General features: G+C 43.1%; 5 protein-coding genes and 1 non-coding gene across 6 annotated transcripts; 3 read left to right on the forward strand and 3 right to left on the reverse strand.

The window, feature by feature from the left end:
• Window positions 1–1,713: 1,713 nt before the first annotated feature.
• On the forward strand, window positions 1,714–5,512 carry PCYB_042640 (hypothetical protein; the record flags this gene model as incomplete). Its single annotated transcript, XM_004225413.1, has 12 exons — window positions 1,714–2,112; window positions 2,299–2,347; window positions 2,519–2,560; window positions 2,753–2,864; window positions 3,098–3,188; window positions 3,321–3,392; window positions 3,596–3,703; window positions 3,872–3,910; window positions 4,130–4,226; window positions 4,382–4,764; window positions 5,017–5,112; window positions 5,339–5,512. 12 exons carry the CDS (start codon window positions 1,714–1,716, stop codon window positions 5,510–5,512), a joined length of 1,662 nt encoding a protein of 553 aa, XP_004225461.1.
• A 1,933-nt stretch (window positions 5,513–7,445) lies between these two features.
• PCYB_042650 (MAK16-related protein) lies at window positions 7,446–8,789 on the forward strand (the record flags this gene model as incomplete). Its single annotated transcript, XM_004225414.1, has 2 exons — window positions 7,446–8,532; window positions 8,752–8,789. 2 exons carry the CDS (start codon window positions 7,446–7,448, stop codon window positions 8,787–8,789), a joined length of 1,125 nt encoding a protein of 374 aa, XP_004225462.1.
• Window positions 8,790–9,575: 786 nt separating this feature from the next.
• PCYB_042660 (hypothetical protein) lies at window positions 9,576–11,074 on the reverse strand (the record flags this gene model as incomplete). The annotated part of the gene is made up of 2 exons (XM_004225415.1): window positions 9,576–10,463; window positions 10,697–11,074. 2 exons carry the CDS (start codon window positions 11,072–11,074, stop codon window positions 9,576–9,578), a joined length of 1,266 nt encoding a protein of 421 aa, XP_004225463.1.
• A 1,689-nt stretch (window positions 11,075–12,763) lies between these two features.
• On the reverse strand, window positions 12,764–12,835 carry PCYB_042665. The gene has a single exon. It is a non-coding gene; the product is annotated as a tRNA-Gln (tRNA).
• Window positions 12,836–14,840: 2,005 nt separating this feature from the next.
• On the forward strand, window positions 14,841–15,486 carry PCYB_042670 (hypothetical protein; the record flags this gene model as incomplete). Its single annotated transcript, XM_004225416.1, has 3 exons — window positions 14,841–14,930; window positions 15,109–15,245; window positions 15,421–15,486. Coding segments are annotated over 3 exons (291 nt in total), but the record flags the coding sequence as incomplete, so codon positions are not given.
• Window positions 15,487–16,124: 638 nt separating this feature from the next.
• Window positions 16,125–16,755, reverse strand: PCYB_042680 (ERCC1 nucleotide excision repair protein; the record flags this gene model as incomplete). Its single annotated transcript, XM_004225417.1, has 1 exon — window positions 16,125–16,755. A coding segment is annotated over one exon (631 nt), but the record flags the coding sequence as incomplete, so codon positions are not given.
• Between the last annotated feature and the right edge of the window lie 824 nt (window positions 16,756–17,579).

Here is a 17,579-nt window from a genome sequence, read left to right on the forward strand (position 1 = left end):
AAAAAATCTTTGGTCTGTTCTGTTCAGATTAGGAATTGCGCCATCATTATGGAACGTTATTTCGTCGGTTTCTCTTTTTTTTTTTTAAAGTACGTACACACGAATAGGCTCTGTTGAATGTGCTGCCTTTTTTTTTTTTTTTTCCTTTTTTCCCACACGTTTGGTCTTCCTCAAGCAAAACAACGAAATGGGAAAAAATGCCTCTATAAAAAAAGGATAAAAAAAAAAAAAAAATACATTTAAATCTCTTAGAGACAAATACTACGGGACAAGATAGGATGAATGTGTTGCTTAAAAAAGGAATGAATGAGAGAAATAAAGAAAAAGCAGATGATTGTCCGCCTGTGTAGATAATAAAAACGTAGCAGCCCAGCTATTGTTTCAGCGTGTACACACGTGCGCATATGTATGCACAACACGCATGCACCTGGTATCCCGCCTTCCGTCAAGCGTGCCCCCATGTAGGAGTACCCTCTTGGTTGTAACCCCCCTTAAGGAGGTCACGAGCGTGTATGTTTATGTCAACATGTGGGTGTACTTTGTGCTACTATCTCTATGCACAAATATATTTCGTTTTGCTCTTCCCCAAGCTATGTGAGGGGACACCCCTCCATCTTTTTGTGTTTGCGCATTTTTACAACTCTTTTTTTGAAGCCACCAATTGGTAATTATCTGTGGCGTTGTCCCTCGTTTGTGGCGTTGTCCCTCGTTTGTGGCGTTGCCCCCCTTTTGTGGCGTTGCCCCCCTTTTGTGGCGTTGCCCCCCTTTTGTGAGGCTGTCCCTTTTTTGTGAGGCTGTCCCCCTTTTTTGGAGTAGCCCCCCTGCGGTTTACACAAGTCACCCGCAGCCTTACGCGGTTGTATGTACGCATAGCTGCATGCAAACCCGTCAGTGTGCCAGCTGCACGCATATCCTCGCGCATAAATGAGCAGGTGCAAGGGGGGTTGTTTGCACGCCAGGGACTTTACTTGCGCACCATGGCTTTTATTTACGCGCCAGGGTCCCCTCCTTTTTAACACTCGCCTTAATTTTTAATTGTCATTTTAAAGTATTTTATGTGACAAGCATATTTTTGTGAAATTATTTGTTTGTTCTACTTGGTTCATTTGTGCCACCGTGGGTATGTTCCTTGGGGCACGTGTAGGCGCCCCATTCTTTTTGTTCGTTTTTTAGCCTTTTTGTTTCTTCGCCTTTTTAGCCTTTTCGTTTCTTCGCCTTTTTAGCCTTTTTGTTTCTTCGCCTTTTCAGCTTTTTGTTTCTTTGCCTTTTCGCTTCTCCACCTCTCTACCCTTTCGCGTCTGAATTGTTTCCGGATAGACAAATATAACAACTCGCAAGGACACGCTGCAGTTTGTGCAACCTCCTTGCTCCCCAGTTCCCCGTGAGCATGTGGTCTCACCTGCGAAGAGCATCACACCCATAGTTCCCCAGACAAGCGAACATCACGTGTATTAGGCACATCACGTGCATTACTCACATCACGTGTATTAGGCACATCACGTGCATTACTCACATCACGTGCATTAAGCACATCACGTGCATCACTCACATCACGTACATTAAGCACATCGCGTACTTATACATGGGGAGCATCCCCCCACACATTAGTCTACCCTCGCCGTGTTACTCTCCTTTTGTTGTCAACCCTTCTCGGATCCCGCGTGTTCCTTTTTCTTCTTTTTTAACCCTTTAATACTCCATTTTTTTTCGCAAATGCTGGAATACATGAAAGAACGCAAAAAATATGGAAATAATATCCCGAGAAGTTTATCATCCAAAATAAATAAAAGCAAAGTGATTCAGAAGAACATATGCTGTAATTACAAGACCATACAAATAATTGACATATATGAGAATATGCCAGTTAATGGTTTGGGAATTGAACGTTCTCCTATTAAGGAAATCGTTTTGGCAAACGATGTTATCGTTGTTTTGTTAATTTCTGGTATATCTAGAGCTTACGATGTGGTGAATGGGAAATTTTTGTGTGAAATTAATCCGAGCAGTTATTCAGTGGTTCACACGATTGTGCACAATTCGTATAACAACACTTTGATCGTGGCGTACGCGTCTTTCCCGGCCCACCTGCAGTGCAAAGTGATCGATTGCTGTGTAAGGCGGAGGGGAGAGCGGAGCGGCTTGCCCATAGGCGTGGTCGCGAAAGATGGGACTTTGTCAAATTATATCGATTTGTGGCAAATTGTGCATTACGTGCCAATTGTGTATTACATGCCATCTGTGTAACACATGCCAGCTGTGTAGCACATGCCAATTGTGGTTTTTTTTTTCCGCCAACAGGACCTAAAGATAGGAAAAACGGACTCGTCCAAACTTGGCACCCTGTTCGGTAACCCCTGCTCTACGACCATGGAGGGAGGCAAAATGGGGAGCGAACAAATATCGCAGGGGTGTGCTCTACCAGGGTGCACCATACATGGGTGTGCCCTACCTTGGTGCACCATACCGGGTGCATTTCCCCAGACCACCCCTGTTTAAGCATTTTTTTCCCTCTTTACAGAAAAGGTCATCCTGAGTCACCCCGCCTTCTTTGAGTTCTGCGGTACGAAAATGGGAAGAGGGCATCCCGATGAGCGCCTGTTTGGCCATACCATGTGGGGAGTGGATGCGTGGCTGTATGCGTGGATGGATGAGAACGAGGAAACGCTTACCACGCATACATCCACACATCCATTCCCGACGAAAACACGGAGTTCATGTTCTTATCGACACCTTTTCCCTCCCCCCCCTGAAGAGACAAACGGACGAATAGGAGCTGCTAACCTAAACACCAACTCGTACACCTTTTGGGACATGAGGACATATGAGCAGGTGTTTGAAATAGAAGAAGAATTTCAGGAAATCAGGTGGGTAAAAGGTGGGGGAGAAGTCTCTTTATGTGATCATGTGCATCTGTGGTGAACGAACATGTGTGCATATAAGCAGTCGGGTTGAAGTATGAGCAAATATGTGCATTCCCCAAGGAGAGAAAAAAAAAAAAAAAAAAGAACATATCGGCACAGACATAGAATTGAACTGTTGTATGTACTTCCTCCCACCCATCATTAAAAAGGAAAACATCACTCCCCTTTTTTTGCAGAGTTTCGGACGGATTGGTGGCCATGTTTAAGCAACCCATAAATAACACCATTCCTTTGGCTTTGTTTGACATAGAGAACGGAGAGAGACTTGTATGTTCTGATTTTATACCTTTTGGGAAGTGCCCACTTCTCTGCGTGTGTATATACTTTGTTGTATGCTCAAAAATTGGAAAAGCTAAGTCGTGAATCTTTTTCCTCCTCTTTTTTTACTTTCCACATCAGGTCGAAACGACCATATCGATTTTGCCAAGGAAGGAAATGCAGTTCCTGGAGCTGCTCATTTCGAAGCTGTTGGTAATGTGCTCGAGGGGGTGGCCGTTGGTCTGACCAATACCGTTACATTTACAGAAGGTTTCTACTGCTGTTATTTGAACTGTTCCCTTCCCCCCCTTCCATGTGCTTAGTGCTTCTTCTTAACTTCACTCCGTTTGTGTTGACATCATTTGGACAAACACGGACAGGTCTTTTTCTTTTTTTTTTTTTTTTTACCTTTTTAGATAAAGCAGGAGGGGTCCTCGCTACGAATTTACGACTTGTTGAAGAAGACGAGACAGAAGGTTAAAAACACGTACACGTTTCAGCCCACAGCTTTTGTGTTTTACGATGTAAGGAACTGGAATGAGTGCATGTGAGTGGGTGGGGGAGAGGTGCTCACGAGGGAGGCATGTCGATCGAAGCGCTGCCTGTATGCTCACCTATCCCTGTTGCAGTTTTTTCCCATTCCCATAACGCTTCTTATACGAATTTTTTCCCTCGTTCGCAACTCCCTTTAGCACCCATCCCCCATAAATGGAAAGGTGTACCACAACCAGGTGAAGTGCATACGGACATTTGCACGCATGGAGATACGCACATAAATGTGATGATGCACACATCGGACGAGTACCCTGTGCTTTAAAATATACCTGTCGAGGGTTAAAAGAAGATCGAACAACTTTGTCTTTAATTTGTGGGCAGATAACATACGTAATGTAGCATTGTGGAATCATTGTTTTTTTTTTTTTTTTTTTTTTTTTAACTTCCCACCCCAGATAAGCAAAAAGTTCTTTACAATATCGTGGGACTTGATAGAATTTTGGGAGTTAGACGCAAGTGTGCTGAAGAAGATGTATGCCATTCATGTCCCAGGTGTGTTTTTTTTCTGCACCCTTGGAAGAGGGGGAACCTCATCCTACCCGTCTATGCAGTGCAGATCTTCGTCCATCTATGCAGATCTACGTCCACCTATGCGCAGTACATTTTTACACCAAAACCTGTTACCCCCCCTTTTCCCCTGTTGGCAGGGCTGAGAGACCCGGACCTGTGCAACCACAGCTTGATGGCAGAGATCCTGTGTCTATACAGCTCGAGCAGATTACAGAGGATAAGACTGTGCGAAAGCTTTTTCAATTATGCAGATTGTCAGAACACGCAGAGAGGAGAGGCACGCGACATCGCCACGAGGAACATGCGCATGAGTACAAGGGACAGAAGCGAAATATTTAAGACCAGAATATTAAAAAATAATATCCAAGATGAAAAATTAAAGAATAATATAAGTGGAGAAAGTTTTGATTTTGGTGCTCTTTTATTTTTTTCTTTACGTGACGGAGAATTTCTGAATTATATTTCGGAGAGTGTTTGTGGGAAGTCCGTGGAGGTCCTTGCCTCGAATAGTTCCATGACGGTATGGTCATTTGGCGCAGTGGAAAAGTGGTCAGGGGGGTACAGCCCTGTGCAGGCCAGTGGATGGATATACCCCCTACGTGGATTACCAAATTGATACGTTTAGCATCGAACCGTTTGCTTTAATTTTTCTGTCGAAATGGGAATCCCATGGCGCATATTTGTGTGCACAAAAATTGTAAAATGTACACCTTTCTGAGTTCACCATTTGCCTTTCAACTTGCGCAAATATTTTTTTTTAATTTTTGCTCAGACCATCATATGTGGGGACGATAAAGGCTTCATTCGAATTTTAAGGAACTATCCCAAAATTAGCGAATCGGAAATAAAGAGCGAAAAAAATGTTAGGGTAAGTGTTGTCCGGGAGGGGGGGGGGCGATCTTCTGGTGTGCCCACAGATCGGGCTGCCACGCAGAGAGCAGGGTCACACCCACAGAGTTATATTCACAGAGTCGCACCCACAGAGTCGCACCCAAAGGGTCACACCCAAAGGATCGGATCACTTGTGGAAAAAATACGGAATCACTGTTTCTACTCCACCCCCTTTCTTAATACACCTCTTCACAAAACTGCAGAACTGTCCCGAATGCTTGCGCGCGAGTTTGCTCAGGGTGTTTGGACTCCCCGAAGAAGACCCAGAAAAAATTTCACGCAGAATTAAGAGAAAACAAAATTACCAACGACAGAAGGATTCCGCGAAGAAGGCGAGGATCGAGAAGCGCTCGGATAATTGCAGTAGACATACGTGAGTGCGCGCATGCGGTGTATGGATATAAGGTAGGTCGATCCAATTTTCCGCGTGCCCCTACTACATCTCATTTCGTCATTACTGCGAGGTCGCATTTTTATAACTATCCCATTGTCCCACTGGCTTTTTTTTTCCCGTGAGATAGCAAATGATAAGTTAATCAATGTCAAATTAATTTGCACAGAGTTGTTACGTGTGTACGTGCTCCTTTGTATGCAGGTCCACTCGTTAGCTTCTCTATCCCACGTTGTTGCTCTTTGTCGCCACACGTTTGTAGCTACTTTGCATGCGGGAAAAAAAAAAAAACAGAATTAAACAAGTGCACATATGCACAGAAACCCAAATGGATGCGCGAATTCGTTTTTTTTTTTTTTTTTAATTCGTAATTTTGCTCAATTGCGTTTGTTATACTTTTGATTTACACCCTTACGTACACTCTTACGTACACTCTTAGTACACTCTTAGTACACTCTTAGTACACTCTTACGTACACTCTTACGTACACTCTTACGTACACTCTTACGTATACTCTTACTTACACTCGTACTTACACTATTACTTACATCCTTACTTATTTTGTTTGCCAACTGATGATAGCTCAATTTTAAATTAACCATGAGGAGGGGGGGGCGCTTCCTAAGTCACGACTTCTTGGTGGTGGCGCGGGGTTGTTCATACTTACAAGCTTACAGCTGGGGGGCATGACGCATATTTTCTTCTCTGTGGCGTATTTTTTTTTTTTTACAAGATTGAGATTTTTCAACCCCTTTGGGCGAATACAGTTATAGATGGCAACCCTGTGAAGATTTTACGATCACGTCTTTTAGAGAGGCTGTCGAGGGACATTGTAAAGGGAGCTGTCAGTCAAGGGGGCACATCGTAGAGGTTATATCTGAGTACGCCCCTCTACATGTAGGCCATTTGGAGATGTGCCAATGGTATAATACGCCTTTAATTTTTATGCATCATTTAGTGTCAGCGCCAGGCAGGCAGTCCTTCCTGTTTCCTCCGCGTCCACGTGAAAAAAAACGCCATTTTGTAATGTGGAAAAAATTTCCGACTCACCCGTCAAGGGTGGAACCAAATTTTGCTTTCCTCAATTGGTAGTTAAGCTGAAGTCGCATCGCTTCGACCCACAACGGAGAATTCAAATTGTATGACCAATTGGTCAGGAAAAAAAAATAGGCCCCCTTTTTCCCAGTGGTACATAATTTCCTAGGTAGATTATTTTTATATGTTCATGTTTGAAAGCACTGAGCTATTTTGTTCTCCTCCCGGGGGAGAAAGAAAAAACAACAGAAAATTACGCGGTGCATATTATGTAAATAAAAATGCCCACTATTATGTAACATTGCACTGTGAATGGGTAATCCCGAGTTCGCGAGTTTTTTTTTTTTTTTCGGGAAAAAATAAAGAAATAAATGCGCTTTGCTAATGAGATGAGCATTTTTTCAAAGAGGAAAAAAAAAAGTAAAAAAAATAAAAAAAAAATCAAAAGGGTTAAATATACAAGCGCAGAGTTACTGTAGAGGCGCGTATATAAAGGTACATACAGAATATATTCCTTTGGGATGCCACCCCCCCAGTGGTAGGGAACAGTCAAACCGAAGCGGTGCCTCTGTTGAGAGGGCACTGTTTAAACAGGTAAATAGCTATTTATAAGGGAATCACCGAGAAGGGAAAAAGGGAATCCTTCGTTTGGACTGCAAGCATAATATGCATATGAGATGGAAATAATTTGTCGCCAGCTAATCTGTACATATAAATTGATTGCGCATCATCGCACGCTGTAAAAGAGGTAGGACCAATCTACCCTTTTGCGTGCGCTCGTCCGTTCACCACGTGTCGTAGCGTTGAAAGCAGTGGCGAAGAAGAAGAAACTGCTTGCTTTGTAATTTGTGCCACGTCACACCGCTTGAGGAAGAGAAGCCAAAATGAATGACGACACCATCACGTGGGAAATCCTGGGCAAGGGAAAATGCTCATTCAAAAAAAAAACGCAGACGCAGATGTTCTGCATGAATGAATATAACGTTACGGGTCTATGCACTAAGGTGAACTGCCCTCTAAGTAACAGTGTCTACGGAACAGTCATTTTAGATAAGGGAGAAATTTATTTATACTTAAAGTACCCTGAGAGGGCCCACCTTCCAAGCTCCCTGTGGACCAGAATCCAGCTAAGTCAAAACAAAAAGGAAGCATTCAATACTATCTATAAAGAAATGAAGTACACCCACAATATAAAGCAAATAAAAAAATGCATGAAGAGATATATACGGATGAAAGAGATTTTAAAGCGGAGTAGAAAATTAATTTTGCAAAAACAAGTAAAGTTGGTTCCCATTAAAAAGAAAACAGAAAGAAGGGATAGGACCCGGGAGAATAAGGCTCTCAAAGCAGCCAACATTTTAAATAATGTCGAAAAGGAATTGCTTAACCGGCTGAATAGTGGGGTGTATGGAAATTTGTATAAATTCTTGACCCCAAAAAAGAAGGTTAAAAATAAGGACTCCGAGTTGGCGAAGCTGTTCGACGAGGTGGAGGACGCGCAGGGCGTGAAGATGAGGAAGAAGCAGCAGGGGGAGAAGCAGCAAGGGGAGAAGCAGGAGGAGGAGGAGGAGGAGGAGGAGGAGGAGGAAGAAGAAGAGGAAGGAGAGGAAGGAGAGGAAGAAGATGAGGATGATGATGAGGAGGAGGATGATGATGAGGAGGAGGATGACGACGAGGATGACGATGAGGAGGAGGATGACGATGAGGAGGAGGATGAGGATGAGGAGGTGGATGACGACGAGGAGGTGGATGACGACGAGGAGGTGGATGACGACGAGGAGGATGAACATTTGGAGGACGAGCCCCGAGGGAGGAAGGCAAAACGGAAGCAAAAATGCGCGAAGGAGTACGTGAACGGCGAGCACATCAGGACTCTGCAGGAGGAAGGGAAGCTGTTTGATGAAGACGAAGTGGAGGAGTTCGACGGAAGCTTCTCTAAGAAGAGGAGCACCAAGGCAGGCGGCAAGAAGGGTAGGCATTCACGGGGAAGATATACAGATGTGTTATAGAGACCCGGGGCAGAGAGCATGCCATTCACGCAGCTGCCGCGTGTTGCGTGTTGCGTGCTTCCATGGAATGCCTCCCACGGGGGAAGGAATGGCTTCTGAGCATTCGCCCGCTGTTTTTGCGCACCATGTGTGGTTCACATTTTTTCCCCATTTTTCCCCCCATTTTTTCCCCCCCTTGCAGGCAAGAAGAAGATTCGAATAGCGTACGAAAATGATTAGCCTTACTTGCAAAATGTTGGCAGTTAGGTGGACAAGCGAGTGTGCATGCTGCTTTGCGGCGCCACACGGGGTGAAGTGCGACGTGCGACGTGCGACGTGCGACGTGCGAAGTTATAAGTTAGAAGTGGGCCGTAGTGCTTCTCCATGCTTGCTTCCAACGGAGGCGCTTCCATAATTCGTGGGCACAAAACAAGGAATAAAAAAACAAAGGGGCATTTTTGCGTGTCAAAAATTTGTATCTTTTTTTGTATAAAAAAAAAAAAAATTAATCGAACTCGCCTTGCGCGAGCGTCCGTTTGGGGCATACATACATGCGCATGTGTGTTCATGTGTCCGCGCAGATAGGCATGCCCCCAAATGTTTTTAACGCCCCGTGCCGCGTATTCGAATTGAATTCGACGTACGGATGGCTCCTACGAGGCGAGCGTCATCCTATTTTTCCTTCGCCCATGAGCAGAAGTGAAGACGTTTTTAAAGTGCACCCTGCTGTGTGTATGTATGTGTGGATGTGTTTTTTTTTTTTTTTTTTTTTTTTCTCCATTTGGCTATTTGGTGAACCGTTTGAATAATCAGTCATTTCTGTTTAGTTTTCTCCTAGTTAGGAGTTGCATTTGCGGCGGCAGGAGGATCTGCCCCGGCATGGTTCGGCCCCTGCAGGTGGATTCGTAGTTGGATTTGTAGTTGTATTCGTGGTTGTATTCGTAGTTGTATTCCTAGTTGGATTCGCAGTTGGATTCGTAGTTGGATTCGCAGTTGTTTTCCTAGTTGCATGCGTGGGTGGCGCTGTCACGCGGGCTCGGACTGAAAGCTGGTACTGAGTTCGTCCTTGTCCTCGGAAATGGGGGAACCGGGATTCAACGTGGTGATGTACTTCTGCTCAACAAGGATCACTTTGGAGGCAAGACTCTCCAAGGAACAAATATGATTGTCATGTAAAGAAGTGTAATAACTATATTCTGAAAACAAAGAAAAAATCTCCTTCTTATAATTATCATCGTCTTTATGAAAAGAAATCAATTGTTTGCAAAAAATAGTAAAAAAATTATGCATGTCAAAATTGTAAGTATACAAAATGGAATATAAAATATTTCTAATTAAGAATAAGGAATTTTTTGAAATGACACATTTATGTATAATACAAACTAGCTTTTTTATATTTGTGTTTAGAATAAGTTTGATAATTTTTTTCAACTCTGGGAAGTTATTAAGCTTGATAAAGTACAGCATAGTGAGGATGAGGGAAATATCATAGTTGCAACTGCTTATGATATTTTCCAGGTACTCCTTTCTATCCTTATTATGAATATCCATTTTGTATTTATCTTGAGATAAATGTAAAAAATGAGAAATGAATAAATGTTTGTCTGGTTTGGGGATTCGGACATATAGACAATTGGCCAAATAAATATCATTCAAACAAACAGTGCTGTGGATGAAAATGAGATTTTTACTTTTTTTCATTTTGTTCATAATTATTTTCCTAAATTGATCATTCAAGGAATCAAAGGACTCAACAATAAATATGTGAAGAGAGTTCACCTTGTACGTTAGTATTTCCTTTGCAAGTTGGTTCAATCCCTTGAAATCGTTGTCCTTCAGTTGAGGACACATAATATGTGTAATGCTTTTGTTACTATGGATTATGAAATCTTTGGCACTTCCATTTGGGCTTCCCTCATGGTGGGTATCACTTGAAAAAATGTCCTCCTCATTATGGAGATTTACTTTGTGTATAATGTAGTATATGATTATTATAATGTTATAATTTCCGTAGAAGAAAAAGGTATTAATCAGTGGAATGGTGCTTTTTTTTTTTTTTTTTCCATTTGGGACGATCCTTCCGTCTTGTCACCTTCCTCGCGTGTGTCTGCATTATGAGGGTTTGGAGGTGGAGGTTCTCTCTTTACGACTTTGAAGTAGTTCTTTATGCTGTTCGCGTTTTCGCCCTGCTTGGTCGTAAGTTTTGCCGTTTGCTTCGTCGTCTGCTTCGTCGTAAGCTTTGCCGTCTGCTTCGCTGTCAGCTTTGTCGTAAGCTTCGCCGTCTGCTTCGTTGCCAGTTTCTCCGGCTGCTTCGCCGCGCTCGTGTCTTTTTCATCTCGCCTCCTCGAATTGGCTCTCTTCTTCTTTGCAGCATTGCCCTTCTTCGGCGCGACCACCTCCTCCTGGTCTTCCCTGTAGTTCCTCCGAATGTACTCGATTATTTTTCGAACCTTTTGATACACGTCTCCGTTGCACCTTTGAAGGATCGCCTCTATTTCGTGCAGCACATTTAGGTAAAGATTCATTTGCGCTTTGTTAGAGGCGTTCCGGTCGGCGTCACGCGGTCTGCTCTCCTTCGAGCTGTGTGGTGGGCACTGGGTCAGGCGCGTCGCGTTTGTGTGCCTTCATTTAGTAGGGCAAGCGATACATTAGGAAACGGGAAGAAACGGAAAAGCGGGGCTAGCCGGGGAAGGGCATTCCGTTTTTAACATTTTTTATTAAATTTTGTCCGTTCACGCTTTTAGCGTTTTAGAATTAGCGCTTTAGAATTAGCGTTTCAGAATTAGCGTTTCAGAATTAGCGTTTTCGAATTAGCGTTTTCGAATTAGCGTTTTCGAATTAGCGTTTTCGAATTAGCGTTTTCGAATTAGCGTTTTACAATTTAGCATTTTAGAAGTTTAGCATTTTAGAAGTTTTACAGCTTGGCTCTTTGGCACTTTCTCATTTTATCACTTTAGTATATTTTTTTGCTTCCTTGCGATTATATTACGTGTATTTTTTTTTTTTTCACTAGCACAGTACACATTTTTTTTTTACTTTGCATGCGAGGGGAACTCAGAGGGGCAAGTCAAGTTCGCACCTTTTCTCGCCTTACGTTTGCCTATCAGGGTAGGTAAGCAAACCAACCATGCTAGGATGGCTTACCAAGTTAGTTCCGCTCAACGAGTTAGTTCCGCTCAACGAGTTAGTTCCGCTCAACGAGTTAGTTCCGCTTAACGAGTTAGTTCCGCTTAACGAGTTAGTTCCTATGCTTCCACACACACACATTATGGTAGAAGCTGAGAGGCGTCTTACACGCTGTGCATTCTACATATGGGAAAATCGACCTTTCGATTTTTGTTCACAAAATCGTTTATGGCATTTTGGGGAAGTCTACCTCAGGGCTGACACTGCATTGGTATCGTCTTCCATTTTGTTGGGGAGGTACACGGATTCGTTTGAGCGTTACCCTTGGGCATACTTCCTCCTTCGTGTGAGCGTGGTGACAAAAGGAGTATTTCGCCTTTTTCGTCTTTTTTCGCCTTTCTCGTCTTTTTCGCCTTTTTTCGCCTTTTTCGTCTTTTTCACCTTTTTCGCCTTTTTTGCCCTCAAATGAAGCTTCCCAAAAGTGGGGCGCGGCACCCGAACGGGAGAAGTGACATTTAGGGGGACAAAACTGGTTGACAGTTGGGAGGGCAAAAATGAGACCCGGACAGGATCTTCTCACTTTCAAAAAACATGTGGTGAAGGTTTTTTTTTTTTCTTTTTAAAGAAGATTAGAATGCAATCTTAGTTTTTTTGTTCCTACTGATGAAGCGCAAAGATGGAATACATAAAAAAAAAAAAGAGTCGCCTCGGTTTTCTCTTTTGGGTTTTTTTTTTTTTTTTTTTTTTTCTTCCCTTTTTGAGGGGTGAAAGGAGATTCGAAGAGACGTCACCCAAAAGGTGAAAAATAAACATACGTGAAGAGTATAATATATGTAGGCATACATGTCGAACTGTTGGGGTGACAGTGCATTTGGCATGTCCCTGGAAAATGAACAAATTTCGTTAAATAAATGGCTGAGAAGATATTTTTCTTCTTCTCCCCCCGCTTCGCTACGATAATTTGAGGAAGGGGAAAATAAACTGTACTTTTATTCTGGCGTAGCACAATTGCGACAATAAGAATAAAAATAATGATAATTAAAAAATAATAATGATAATCAAATAATAATTAATTATTACCACAATAGAGGTTCTGCTGGGATTCGAACCCAGGTTTGCAGAGTCAGAGTCTGCAGTGCTAACCACTACACTACAGAACCTAGTATCATTATTACATACCCCATATGTGTTAATAATTTGACATTTATGTTTTATTCCCCATTCGCTGTGCCCTGTATCACAATAATGTAGAAAAAAAAAAATGGGGAAACGACTTCCATGTGGTGATTTGAACGGAGATACATGACATGCCCATTTTTTTTTTTGAACTGACCTTTTTCACTTGGGGCAAAAATCCCGGTGCCGCCACGTATTCATACATGCATATCGCCTGCGCATGTAGGGGGTTATCTCCCCGCATGGACCGTATGGACCGTATGGACTGTATGCATTCAGTTACCGCCACGCCATCTGCATGCGGGGAGCCTTTTTACAGCTAAGCAGGTATGCAGCAAAAAGGTTTCTTTTTTCCCATTTGGCATTCTCATTTCCAGGAGCGCGTTGAAATCGTCGGAATCGTTGGCACCGTTGGAGCGTTATCTGGAGCGGTTCTCACAAAAGGAACGTTTCGAAAAAGGTTTTAACGATTCCAATTTGGCTCTCTGTTTCTTGCCACATTCTACATCACACTTGTGCTTCCCCGCTAGGACGCTAACAGAGCGCTACTCGGAGGAGCGCTTTGATGAGCTGCCGTTGATGAGCCGCTGTTGACGAGCCGCTGTTGACGAGCCGCTGTTGACGAGCTGCTGCTGATGAGCTGCTGTTGATGAGCTGCTGTTGATGGGCTGCTGTTGATGGTTGGGTCAGTTCGACCACTTTCGAGGATCTCACCTGGGTGCTCCCTTTTTTACCTCTTTTTTTTTTTTTTAATCCTTTCGATATGCACATTTCGAACGGGGGAGACAAAAGGAAAAGCTGTTCGAGAGTGTACCTATACACTGTGCACGTAGCTATCGCGAAAAAAAAAAAAAAAAAAAAAAAAAAAACTTAAAAAGGGGGGCAAAAAACAGTTTTATGCTTAAACATAATTCAACGTGGATGATGACGCTTTTTCGGTCCCATGTGTAAGTGTATAATGTACTCCCTCACAGGATATGTGTACGCGTGGTTAATTTTCCATTTCGCGTGGTAACAAAAGTGAAAAAATGGACATTTTCTTACGTTTAAAAGTGCGCACCATATTATTTGTGTATATGCATTGTTTGCATTTTTTTTTTTTTTTTTTTTTTTCTTGATGCATTTTGATACGTGATCATGAACATATTTTTCTTCAGGCATATTTTGAACCTTTTTAATTTGCAAAGAAATCGTATCCTTATATTTTATTTTTATTTTATTTTTTTTGGAAGGAGACATTAAAGGATATTTTGTTTATGTAGAAAGGAATCCCTTTTATGTGGCATGAGTTTCTTCCATCATTCAGCATTTGAATCTTCGATTTTTAACTTTTAAGATCTGCGCAATACTTGGCCATTTTAATTTAACCCATTTTTTGGACTCGCCTGCAAACACTTTAGAACACAGAGTATGTAAAATTGTATGGCTCTTCGAATAAGCCCACACGCACTTACAGAAGGATCCGCGCGATGCCGCTGCGTGTTTTGGATTAGCAGAGATTCGATAGCATTCCCGAAAGGGTTATACGTACGTATGGATGAACATATATGCACATATATATTGTTTCCCCCTTTGGGTGTATTTTTTTTTTCCCCTTTTGAAGAATCCCCCCTTGAGGAAAGCAAGCGAAGAAGAAAGCGAGGAAAGCGGCGCTCCCTGCGTTTTAAATCATCTACAGAGAAAGTTAAGCGGTGAATTAATATTTATCGCGTTCTCTTATTTTATCTCTCTTTTGAAGGCGTGGAAAATGGGTAAGGGGATGCACCTCACACTCACGCATGCGGCAGGGGGTCTGTACTACGTAGTCCCCCCTGTACGGATGTTTCCGCGTGGTCCCTTTTTACATGACCTGTGTGTGCGTTTTTTTATGCTCGTTGGTGAGAACCCCACGTGACTCCACTTTTGTATATGCACGCATGCTTCTTCCCACGTACAAACGTCGACATGGACTCCTCCCGAGGAATCCCTTCTCCGCTTCCATTTTCACAGACGTAAGAGACAACCCATTCATCAAAAATCGATCCAGCACGAGAATTACGAACGCCCCAGGAGGGAACTCCACCGTATCATTTGGAAACTGTAAGGAGGGAAGATTGGCCAAGGAGTGGCGCCGAGCGCACTACGCGCATGTGAAGATGCGATTGCGTTTGGAGAGACGCATGTATGATTGTGTAAATTGCTCACACGTTCACGCCAACCACTTGTGAGAGTTAGCGACCACTGTGAGGAAAATTCCCCTTTTTAATACCCCCCACAGACGTAGAACCTGAGAACAAAAATGCCAGCAAGAAAAATGCGAATTCAGCCTCAAAGAACAATGAGAGCTCGGAGGCAGCGGGTAACCCTGAAATGAGCAAGATGCCATCTAAGTCGGACAAAAAGACGAACGTGAAAGTGAACCAGCCCCCTGGAGGAGCGTCAAGCAGTAAGGGCGAAATGCGAACGCGCTCACGATCGGATTGCGCGCAGTTTTTTTTGCGTATATACCGTACGTATGTAGTACACACATATGCATCACGAACATATCAATGCACACACGCGCTAACCGACGTGCACTCCCCCTTTTCAGTCATATTCGGATGAGGGCCTTCCCAAGTCATCTGCGAATTATAAATCCATGCACCCCCTATCCTAAGGGAAAGGACAAAATAAATGGAGCACCTCCAAGTAGACATAAAAAAAAAAGGTTTATAAAAATAGCTAGATTTTTTTTTTTTTTTTTTGTACATTAATTGGTAACATATATTTACGCATACAGCTAGCCAACCTGCTGCTGCTCCTTCACGTGCGCCAAGTGTATATCTATTTAAGTATTTAAAATGTATAAATATGCACACGTACAAATATACGCACATACACAAATACACATATATATTTATTTATACCTCCGTTTTTAAAGAACTCTAAACTGCCGTTATGAAAAAGTAACTCTTGAAACATGTATATAGAGGATTTTTAAAAAGTTTTTTTTGCTCTTGTGAAAGGAAAGACAGGCGTTAAAATTGCAAAACAGTGGAATGGGTTAAAGGGGCTGTTCTACGTCGTTCTTTCAGTTCACATGTGTTGGCGACGAAATGGCAAATCTCTTTTGTGTGTGCACACAGGAGGGTACCCTTTACGCGTGAGCGTGTCCGTCAGCAGAAATGCACCCCCCACCCACACATACATGCGAACACACATACATACATGCACACATATGTATGTGTGTGTGCTCCTAAAAAAAGGGGTCATTAAAAGCAGATATGAGCGACTGTATTTTCTTGTTGCCCAAACCAGAGCAATTGATGAGGTCGTCCTTCTTAGCCATCACAATATTTTTAAAACTTTTGAACTTGTTCGTGATGGTTGCACAGTCGGAGGAGTTGATGCACCTGATTTTTTTCAAGAGTTCGTGTATCTTCTCAGCATGCGTCGACGTCAGTTTGTTGTTCTTTATGTAGGAAATTTTTTTCTCGTAAATTTTAAAGTCTTCAATCACCCGTGCACATTCTTCGGTACTCCAACATAATATTAACGTCATGTTAAAACAAAAGGCCAGCTGGTTTATTTCCCCCAGAGAATTTTCTATATTTTCGATATCCACGAGGCATAGCAATATTCGGTTATTGTACTTATTGGACAGCGTTTCGATTCTCGCTTTTAAATAATTGGATCTCAGTCTGTGATACTTCATCGATATGAAGAGGCAGGCGTTATTCTTCCCGATTAAAAAATCCGGGATGATGTTACTAAATTTGTATCGGACTCTGTTTATTTTTTTTAAGATTGGGTTTAGTTTTTGTCGGGGGGAAATAACTAGGTACTGCTCTGCGCTGGGGTCGAAGAAGGCGTCTGCCCTCGGCGCTTCGTCGGCGCTGGAGCGATTCTCCCTTTCTGTGCCCGGCTCGCCATGGTTGCCGTTCATGTTGCGGTGGAGCAGACGAGCAGCGGTGTAGAAGATGAGCAGCGGTGTAGAAGATGAGCAGCGGCGTAGAAGTGGTGAACAAGTGCAGCGATTTATGGTTCACCGCTTGGTACAGATAAATGGGAGACTGCAAACGTGGCTGTGTTGCGCGCAGTCGAAGCTGCGGCCCGGGGTGCCCCGAAGTTCACACACGTTTGTCACTTGGGCGATATGAAAACCGCCCCTTCCTCGATTTATGCGCGTCTTCAAGTGGGCACAAAAGGAAGGAAAGACGACCTCCTTTTTTTTTCACCCTTTCGTGGATATATCACCACTTCGCCAACTTCGCCAACTTCGCCAACTTAGCAAACTTAGCAAACTTCGCTTAGCCGTAAGTACTTTACACATTGTGATACATTTGGGTTATCCCTGATGGGGCAGCGTTCATTTTCTGGCTCTGTTCATTTTGCGAAGCGGTGGGCGCGCAGATGCGCTCATGCTTTCGTGAAAACGCGCAAATAATTTCCCACCATTAGGTTGGCAGTTTCGCTTATTCGGAAGAGCTGTAAAGGGTGGGCGCTTCCACGCTGCGCAGCCTCCATAAAAACGGGTCAGTCTTGTGACGCGGGGCAGTTGAGAAGCAAGCGGGTTCGAAGCGGATGGTCAAACGGGTAAACGAACGAAGCAGGATTCAAACCCTCCACCCGCTCGTGCGTGCGGATTAATGAGCCATTCGTTCTGTACTACGCACAAAAAAAGAGCAGCGTGAAGTGCACCAAAAATGTACCAGTGGGGAAGGGAAAAACTGTAGGAAGCAAAATCAAAGCGCGAGTAAAAAATATATG

This window comes from Plasmodium cynomolgi, chromosome 4, assembly GCF_000321355.1.
Source record: "Plasmodium cynomolgi strain B DNA, chromosome 4, whole genome shotgun sequence".
NCBI classification, from domain to species: domain Eukaryota; phylum Apicomplexa; class Aconoidasida; order Haemosporida; family Plasmodiidae; genus Plasmodium; species Plasmodium cynomolgi.